Below are 10582 nucleotides of genomic sequence, written 5' to 3' on the forward strand. Positions count from 1 at the left end.
TGTATTTAAAATCAAAGTATAGAATAAAAGAGAAAAATACGGTAAAATACTTACCTTAAATCCAGAATTTAATCACAAAGGAAGTTCATGGAACAATTGACAATCATTATGCTCAATCTCAAAGTTTCTACTCAATTGGTTAGAGTCTCGTGCTGATAACGTGTTATGAAACAATAAAAGAAGAAGAAGAATATTGCAGAGAAAAGTAGGGAGAGAGAATTCTTATTGATTTGGGATGAATTACAATAGAATAGAACCCTCTATTTATAGGGAGAGAGTGACTTAGCCACCAAGCAATGAACCCTAGAATCTCTCTAAATATAGACATTCACCATAAATACAATTCTATTTATAACAATACCGAAATTCTTGTGAAATTATGCCTTAATCATTGATGCCTATTAATAATTGTGTCCAATATTATATGCTAATTTTTTAAAGATGATTTTTCTTTTCCATTTGCACCCATAAAAAATATCCATAAAATAAGAAAGTGTCATCATTACATTTTAGTGGCTACCATGTTTAGGCTTCAAAAAGTTGTCAACTATGAAAAAGTCAGAAGACAGAGATTCTAATTAAGGACAAATATATAAAATACTCTCCTTAAAATAAATAAACAATAAATAAAAATAAGTAAAAAATGAATTTCCATTCCTAAAATTATGCTAGGCTTTCTGGTTAGGAATAACCTGCAATGCATTTCCATTGAATGAATGAAAATATTGCTTTAACATCATTTTTCTTTATTATAATTAAAGAAGAGTCAAACCTAAATTTCTTTTAGGGTTTGAGTCCATTTTGAGTTTTTGTTTCCAAATTCAACAATTTTTTTTTTTTTATGTATTTCTCTATACAACAAAAGCAAATGATTGATTTTAGGTGAATTATCATCTTCTTGAATAGCCTTTGGAAGAAGAAATATTTGAAGAGATGACCACAAAAGTGAAAGGCCTTCTTAAAGGCCTTAGGTACATTTCTCAAGTTTTTGGTGAGTAAATGATTTTTTTAATTATACAAATTTTCAAAATTATTTCACATTTTCCTTTGTGGGTATTTTTGGATTTGTTGAAAATGATTGTTCTATATGATTGGAAGAAAATGTATGTTACTAAGTCGAGCGATCGAGCTATTGAGTAAGTCTCAAGAATTGAATCAGTTGAGATCGACGGTATGAATCATTTATATCTGTTTCTCGTTGTATGGTGCAGATGAGGATAAAGAAAAAGAAATGCAAATTGGTTTTCCTACAGATGTAAAACATGTTGCACATATAGGATGGGATGGTCCATCAGTTGATAATCCAAGCTGGGTAATAATTATTTTACTTGTATTTCTTATGTTGATTATTCATCTCTTATTTTTTTTACTTTTTTTTTTACTCGGTGTCCGGTACTTATATTGGGGTCGGATTAAATCCGAATTCGCGCTGAAAAGTTCCACTTTGGGGGTTAAAACGCTCCCTAACAAAGGCTAGTCCATACCCAGGGCTCGAACCCGAAATCTCCGATTAAGGATGGAGTACTTATTATTCTGCCACAACCCTTGTTTGTTATTCATCTCTTATTCAACTACTTGGTTTACCATAATTGTTACAAGAAATGTATTGAATCGATTCTTTTTTTAATGAATAAACGCGATTTTTAATCGTTTCGATTAAATGTTTTTGGCAGATGAAAGAATTTAAATCACCAGGAGCATTTCAATCAGCTCCTTTGGTTCCTCCTCCTGCAGATCTTAAAGAAAATCCTGACATTAAATGGGTTTCTGAAGGTTTGTTACCTTTTTACCTTTATCTTTTTTTAATTTATGTGATATTTTTTCATTTTTAAATGTTTCAATGCTCAAAAAGTTTGACACTAATAAGGAAAAAAAATTCAAATTTACCCTTGTACTTTGCGAAAAATAACTTTAACCTCTGTTAGAAGTTTGGCTCATCCATGGCCTCGATATTCCCTTTCTTCACAAATTTCAAGAATTCATAGTCGTTTAACTAATCAAATAGTGTCATATAAAATGAGACAGAGAAAGTATATGCTTATATCTGACCTTATACAACCAACAAAGATCGTTGTATTCCGCGATTTGTATTATAAAGTATCCTGATTGTGTATATTTCCTTACTACACTAGCTCGAACTTTAAATCTTAGATTGGCCTATTATTCTGAAAGGATTGATGGTGTGTTATATTTTTGTACAATATGTCAATGGAATTGCAGATTCAAACAGAAGGTCTAGAAATGCAAATAGTTCATCTCCAACCAAAGACATTAAACCAAGAACATCCAGGAGACATTCTACTACAGAAAATGGCACTCATGATTCTACAAACAAAGAACCTGGAACCAAATCCAGGAGTTCCAGGCGACATCATAACAAGGAAACAACGTCCGATGGTCATAAATCGAGTGAATCTTCAGCTAAAAACAACCCTGATATCCCCAAAAAATCGCGACGAAAGAAGTCCAAGGAGGATGGTTCGGCCTCTGGCTCGACTCGACCATCAAGATCTAAAGGCACTTCTTCTACTACAACACAAACTACAGATTCAGGTCCTGGACAGGAAAAGGAGAGCGAGAGTAGTGGAATTTCTAAAGAAAAACAAGAGGAGTGAAAAAAATAAGAATGTATCTGAAAAGTTTTTTTTTTTTTTTGGCAGTTTAGTGAATATCACAATTATTTTGAAACCACAAAAGTTTTCATTCAAAATTGTAGAGTATGTGTATAATCTAACTTTTTGATACCATGTTCATCATGTAGATTCATTTCCCATTTTCATAATCATTCTTTTTCCAAAGCCTTGCAACTTCATTACTATGAATTGATGAATGGTTCTTGCCTCTTCGAGACAGCGGGATCCAGGATTTGGAGTTTATAAATTTTTACAACAACCTCAAGTTAAATTTACAAACATAACTAGTTTTAGAGTCAAATATTTATATATGTTTATTGAATTCCTTAATATATATATATATATATATATATATAGTATCCAGACAAAAGCTACTGGTTCACGTGAACATGTAAACGAGGCTCTAAATCCGCATTTGTTTATTATTGCCCTGTATCCACTTTAAATGAAGCTGATTCAAGATCTTAATGTACATATCCAAAGAGGGTGTCTGCTGACAAATTCAATTCCACGTACTGTCAAATTTCTACATTCATGTGTTAAAATTGACAAACAATGTCATGTCGTGCCCATTCCTATGACTATTTCTTTAATACTTTTGGCTCTCGGGAGTCTTTTTATAGTATACCGATGTCATGGTGCGCCCATTCCTATAACTATTTCTTTAATACTTCTGGCTTTGGCTCTCGACCAAATTATGACCGGTTAGCTCATAAGTCACAACATCAAATGTGAATAAAAATACCAAACCTTTCTGACATTTTTTCTTTGAGGTCCAGTACTTTGTTTCCCATAAAAGTGGCAAGTGGATCTACACCGGTATGCAGGGTGAAAACAAATAAGATAGTGTCGCTTGAGATGGTTTGGTCATGTCCTGCATCGGCCTACAAATGCACCGATAAGTAGGTGTGAAATTATAGTGAGTGAAGGTGTTAAAACGGTCAAAATAGCGTGGCATAGCCACTTTTATGGGTGGCTATCGAAAAATAGCCACCGTCCGTGATGTCATTGATTTCTAGCCATTTTAACTTAAAATAGAATGTAAAATGACATTATTGCCCTTGCACGCTTTAACATACTCTTTAGTAACTTTTTACTCTTTGTTTGCACAGCAGCGCGTGCGGGTTTCGTCAGAGCACTTTTTTTCGAATCCTTGATCGTTTTAGCTCTAATTTTCTTCAAAATTCTCTGGGTGAGTTTTGTTTTTACAATAATGTGTTTGATTCACGTTCTTATTGTTGTTTCGTTATGTTTAAGTTTGATTTACCGTACCGTTAGGGTTTAAATAATTATTTTTTGTGTTCATTATTTTGTTTTGTTTCTGATAATTTTATCACTTTGTTCTAGCATATATTATTTTGTTTTGTTTCAATCCAGTATAATATATAGGATATCACCTGTGTGTAATTTTTTTTCCATTATATTATGCTGGAGGAGTTGAGTTTGGTCTAGCATATAGTTGAGTTTTGTTTCAATTCAGTATAATATACGGGACATCACATGTGTGTAATTTTTTTTCCATTATATTATACTGGAGGAGTTGAGTTTGGTCTAGCATATAGTTGAGTTTTGTTTCAATCCAGTATAATATACGGGACATCACATGTGTGTAATCTTTTTCTCCAGTATATTATACTGGACGAGTTGAGTTTGGTCTAGCATATAGTTGAGTTTTGTTTCAATCCAGTGATAATATACAGGATATCACCTGTTTGTAATCTTTTTTTCCATTATATTATACTGGAGGAGTTGAGTTTGGTCTAGCATATAATTGAGTTTTAATATACAGGACATCACCTGTGTGTAATCTTTTTTTCCATTATATTATATTGGAGGAGTTGAGTTTGGGATAGCATATAGTTCAGTTGTTTCAATCCAGTATAATATACAGGACATCACCTGTGTGTAATCTTTTTTTCGATTACATTATACTGGAGGAGTTGAGTTTGGGCTAGCATATAGTTGAGTTTTGTTTCAATCCAGTATAATATACAGGACATCACGTGTGTGTAATCTTTTTTTCCATTATATTATACTGGAGGAGTTGAGTTTGGGATAGCATATAGTTGAGTTTTGTTTCAATCTAGTATAATATACAGGACACCACCTGTGTGTAATATTTTTCTCCAGTTATATTATACTTGGACGTAGTTCTGTTTAGGATTAGAATATTATAGGGGGAAATCTATCATATGAATGTTTGGCTTCCAGTATGTTATACTGAATGAATATTATAATATAGACAAGTATTTTTTAAGTCCAGTATATTTTACAGGGTTTCTCCTGTGTGTAAGCTTTTTTCTCCAGTATATTATACCGCATGATTATTATGCTGTTTTTCGATTTTCATATCTTGTATTTTAGTCTGATCCAGTATATTATGCTGGAAGACTGCAATCTATAGACTGTTCTTCTGTTCATTTTAGTGAATGAGTTATTTTGATAATTTATTTCTCATATATATACTGGGATTCTGATTGTGTTTATTATCTGATTTGTAATATGTTTTTTTTGATGATTTTATAGAAATGGAATCATCAAGTTATATATTGAAGGTACGTATTTCTAAAATGTTGAAGTTTTTATCTTAAAATTACATGAAATGTTGCTTATCTGTGTTATATTTTGATTTTAGGAGGGAGATCGATTTTATGATCTTAAGAAGTGGTTTGCTGCTGATTGTTATTGGAAAGGCGATCGAAAATTTAAGAAAACAATTTCAGAGTTTTTGTGTGGAACTCAAATGGAACAGTTAAAGAATGGTGTGTTTGGGAAATTTTTAGAGTTGGATGACGTGGGTCACTCTGGGAAGTTGACTCATTGTATGTTGCTTTCTCAAGTTTTTTACAAGGATAAAAGCAAAATGGTTTTTAGAGTTTTTGATAACGACGTAGCTTTTACAGAAGATGATTTCCATTCTATAACCGGATTGAAGATTGAGGCATCTGATTATAGTTTTGTTGATGATAGAGATAACCGTTTGAAGAAACGGTATTTCTCTGATGTGCCAAAAGGTTTGAAGGTAGAACATTTGTATAAATTTATCACAAAGCGTTCTCGACTCCGTGATGGTGCAGCAGATGATATATGTGATGATGTCGAGGTCTGTGATGAAGATGCTGTAAAGCTTGCTGAGATATACATATTAGAAACTGTTCTTTTGGGTAAAGACATTAAAAGAAATATAAGTGAACGTAATATGAAAATCATAGACGATCCAGAACTTTGTTCTTCTTTTCCATGGGGGAGTTACTGCTTTCAAGAACTTATTGACAATTTGTCTCATCTTCTGAAAACAGAATCTGTGAAAGACAAACCTATTGGTAGGATCGCATCTTATACGTCACTTGGATTCCCCTTCTTGTTTAATGTATGGATTATGGAAGTGTTCAATGATTTCCGTCAATATTCAATATATGAGGATCGGGGGCCAATAAGGATGTTGTCTTACTCAAGCATTGGATGTCCAAAATATGACTCACTTTGCGATGATTTCTTTAAGAAAACAACTGTAAGTTAATCGTATGTGAATTTTTAATTTATACTTGTGCTCATATATTTTGTTTTTATCTAACTATTTATATTTCTATTTAATTAATAGAAATATAAGCTTTTCAAGGTGAATCAATCATATCTTCTCCAATCTTCATCAAAAGTTAATGTTAGCGACATTGTCAATGTAAGTAGTTGTTTCTTCTATTTTATTTAGTCTTGCATTTCATTAGGTAGACTAGTGTGTGTTTTTGTTGTCCGGTATGTTATACAGGAATGAGTTTTCATTCCTTCTGATTCATGTCATCTAGTATAATTTACAGGTAATCTAGTGTGTGTTACCTTGTCCTCCTGTATGTTATACTTGGTCAGTTTTTATTTCTTCTGGTTCATGTCATCCCGTATAATTTACAGGTAGTCTAGTGTGTGTTACCTTGTGAATAATTATTTGTCTTTTTGTTTTATAATATACCCTTTGATTATTTTAGTTCTTTATATCATAGTATTTTTTTCTGGAGTTTTACACCTTTAAATTCATTTCATTCAGTATATTATACTGGAAGACTGCCAGATGTAGGCTGTTTTGTCCACTATAATATACTGGATAAGTCTAATATTTCATTTCATTATGTTTTTTAGTTCTAATAATTTACTCTACAAAATTATATTCTACTCTTTATTGAATTGTTTTTACACTCGATAAGAATGTTTAACCGTTATGATTCTCTAATTCTTACCATTTTTCTTTTCTTTTCAGAGGGTATCTGACAAAGTTGAAGAGATTGTACGTGAGGATAATAATAAATTTCAAATAGAGATGAAAACAAAAATTAAAGATAATCGAAAAAAGTTGAAGAAGTATGTTAAGAGCGCTGTTAAGGTAATTAACTAGTTTGGCAATTTATTTTACTATTGATTTTTTTTCTATAATAATATATTGTATTCATTAATGCAGGAAATCAATGACAAGCTTGATGTTGTTGTAAAGTTTATTAAAGATTTAAAAAATCATGATGAAAGCAATGAAAACCATGAGGAAAGCAGTGTGAAAGGCAATCAAAAGCACGAGGCAGATGAAAGTACTGAAGACAATGAGGAAAGCAATGAAAAGCATGAGGAAGATGAAAGTAATGAAAAGCATGAGGAAAGCAGTCAGAAAATCAATGACCAAAGAAATTATTCTGATGGAGAGAATTATGATGGAGATAATTATTGTGATAGAGATTTTTCAAATTTGTCGGGAGACAAACAGAATGAAAAAGAGGAAGATGGTGAGTTACTGGAACAAGATGAACTGTGCAATAAGGAGTTTGAGTATGTAAGACCTTCTATTTCAATGGCACCAAATAAGGAGAGTGACAATGAAGGTCGAGCACATGTTGATTCAATACCATTAGTTATGGATATTGACTCAGTTCATCCAGCACAAGTTAATGGAGAAGATGTACCAGGCACTGGAATTTTATTGCAAGATCCTTGTAATGAATTAAGGCCAGAATGTAATGCAATTGAACCAGTTCTGACAGCAGGTACAGAAAGTTTGACGGTTAAAATAGGTGATGGGAAACAAGAGCTTTCTACACCACATTCCAGTGAAAAGATTTTACAAAATACCACAGCTGGATCATTAATTCCATCAGCCATGAATGTTGAATCAGCCCCACATGAAACTGTAGTAGGTGTTGGATGTTTTGATGAAGAGACTACTAATGAAAAAGCAGCAAATGATGCAAATTCAGAGGAAATTTCTTATGATGAAGTAAGAGTGGAATGTAGTGCCCCTGATCGTCAGTCAACTGGCACTGATGTTGATGCTATCTGGCAAAAAATAGCTGATGGGACATATCAAATTTCAACACCACAGTGCAGTCAAGATAATAAGGAAAATTGTGGAGCTGTGTCATCAAAGATACCACCAATGGATATTGAATCGCTCAAAGATGCACAAAATAAGAAATGCAGTGATCAAGGTGGACCAACTGGTGCAGATGTAATGAAAGGTCTTATTTGTAATGAAGAAATAACAAATTGTGGTCCAGATGAGACTGATCTTACAGCTGGTAGTGATATTGATTCTCTAATTAGAAAAATAAGTGATAGACAGAAAGATGGTCACCACAGTCTAGTCAAAATATTCTGCAAAGTAACATAATTGCAGTCTCTCAGGGAAGTGTAACAGATGGTGTAACATGAGGTATAACAGGAGGTACAGATATTGAAAAAGGAAATATAATTTTGGATTCACCTGAAGTGGAACAGGTTATTCCTATAGTTAATGTGAATGAAGCATCTGGAGCAAAGGAAAGAGAACCCGAGACTGGTTTGGCAAGTCTTTCTGAAATGTGCATCCAAGAAAGTAAAGATAATTTTGAAGGAGATGAAAGGGAGTTGAAAGGAAAAGCACATCTTGTTGTTGATGAAATTATTGAAAAGATTCAGCAGGTTAGTGTGCGGAGTTTTGTTGTTTCCTGTGTCTAAGTTTTTTTTCTAGTATGTTATATTGGATTAGTTCTGTTTAGACTAGAATTTTGTTTTATTTGCCAATTCCTTTTTTGAGTTATAATTTTTTTGTTTTTTTTAATTATGCTCTTCAAAAAAATACTTGAGTTTTGTTTGATTTCAGTATCTTTTAATGGAAGTGTGTCGTATTTAAGCTTGATTGTCCAATATGTGTTAAATGTTTATATTATAAGAGAAATCTATTTTCTCAGGGAAGTGAAACAGATGCTGCACAGGAGGTACAGATGTTGAAGCCATTTTTCGCGATATTGAAAAAGAAAATATAATTTTGGATTCACCTGAAGTAAAACAAGTTATTCCTATAGTAAATGTGAATGCAGCATCTGGAGCAAAGGAAAGAGAATCTGAGACTGGTTTGGCAAGTCTTTCTGAAATGTGCATCCAATAAAGTAAAGATAATGTTGAAGAAGTTGAAGAAAAAGCACCTCTTGCTGTTCATGAAATTAGTGAAAAGATTCAGCAGGTTAGTGTGCACAGTTTTGTTATTTTCTGTGTCTAAGTTTTTTCTCTAGTATGTTATACTAGATTAGTTCTTTTTAGACTAGAATTTTGTTTTATTTGTCAATTCCTTTTTTGAGTTATAATTTGTCTTTTTTTTTTATTTATTAGGCTCTTGAAAAAAACATTTGAGTTTGTTTGGTTTCCAGTATGTTATACTGGATGATTATTATATTATAGTTCAGTTTTGTTTGATTCCTGTATATTTTACAGGATATCTACGCTGTGTAAGCTTGTTGTCCAGTATATTATACTGGATGAATTCTGTTTAGACTAAAAAATTTTTAGTTGTTATTTATTTTTTGAATGATTAATAGTACTTTTTTTTATTGTCCTGTGAATCTTTGCTTTCCAATATTTTATACTGGATGATTATTATATTATGGTTGAGTTTTGTTTGATTCCTGTATATTTTACAGGAATTCTAACGTGTTTAAGCTTGTTGTCCAGTATATTATACTGGAAAACTAGCATCTGTATATTGTTTTGTCTAGTAAATTATACTGGATATGTATAATTTACTTCATTTCATTATGTTTTTTAGTTGTAATAATCTCTCCATTTCTTTTTTGCTTTTTTTGAAGCAGGGAAAATTATATACTAGTAAACGAAAGAGGAATTCTGTGGATTCGTTCCCTAATTTTAATATTTTGTCTCAGTCAAGTATATCAAATTATCCTGAACCTACTGTTGATCACACCCCTGCTGAACAATCTGTTTCTGCTGATATACAAAAAAATGATTCTGATAAAAATATTATTTTATATTCAAGTGTGGATGAGGGCTGATATACAAAAAAATGATTCAGATAAAAATATTGTTTTATATTCAAGTGTGGATGAGGGAATTTATGTTTCTCCTCTTAAAGTTGCTAAGTCTGTTTCTCAACTAGATGATAAGAAGTTACAAGGTGAAAATGAAAAAGAAAATTTTGCTTCCTGTAAAGGAAAAGAAGTGGCAGGAGCACAAGTACCGCAGATTGCACAAAGTGCGAATTTAGAAGAAGAATTGCTTGGTAGAGGAAAAAGAAATCGTATGTTATATTGTATTAGTTCTGTTTAGACTAGAATTTTGTTTTATTTGCCAATTCCTTTTTTGAGTTCTAATTTGTCTGTTTTTTTTTAATTATGCTCTTCAAAAAAATACTTGAGTTTTGTTTGATTTCAGTATCTTTTAATGGAAGTGTGTTGTATTTAAGCTTGATTGTCCAATATGTGTTGAATGTTTATATTATAAGAGAAATCTATTTTCTCAGGGAAGTGAAACAGATGCTGCAACAGGAGGTACAGATGTTGAAGCCATTTTTCGCGATATTGAAAAAGGAAATATAATTTTGGATTCACCTGAAGTAGAACAAGTTATTCCTATAGTAAATGTGAAATGCAGCATATGGAGCAAAGGAAAAGAGAAACCTGAGACTGGTTTGGCTAAGCTTTTCT

General features: G+C 32.1%; 2 protein-coding genes across 2 annotated transcripts; both read left to right on the top strand.

The window, feature by feature from the left end:
• LOC109222877 (CRIB domain-containing protein RIC6-like) lies at positions 719–2764 on the top strand. The gene is made up of 4 exons (XM_019387174.1): positions 719–991; positions 1212–1312; positions 1674–1773; positions 2221–2764. The coding sequence occupies exons 1-4, from the start codon at positions 934–936 to the stop codon at positions 2613–2615; spliced, it is 654 nt and encodes a 217-aa protein (XP_019242719.1). The 5' UTR covers positions 719–933; the 3' UTR covers positions 2616–2764.
• LOC109217618 lies at positions 5160–6405 on the top strand. Its single transcript, XM_019381887.1, has 4 exons — positions 5160–5188; positions 5269–6144; positions 6235–6312; positions 6400–6405. The coding sequence occupies exons 1-4, from the start codon at positions 5162–5164 to the stop codon at positions 6403–6405; spliced, it is 987 nt and encodes a 328-aa protein (XP_019237432.1). The 5' UTR covers positions 5160–5161.

The sequence above is a fragment of the Nicotiana attenuata genome, chromosome 2 (genome assembly GCF_001879085.1).
Source record: "Nicotiana attenuata strain UT chromosome 2, NIATTr2, whole genome shotgun sequence".
Taxonomy (NCBI): domain Eukaryota; kingdom Viridiplantae; phylum Streptophyta; class Magnoliopsida; order Solanales; family Solanaceae; genus Nicotiana; species Nicotiana attenuata.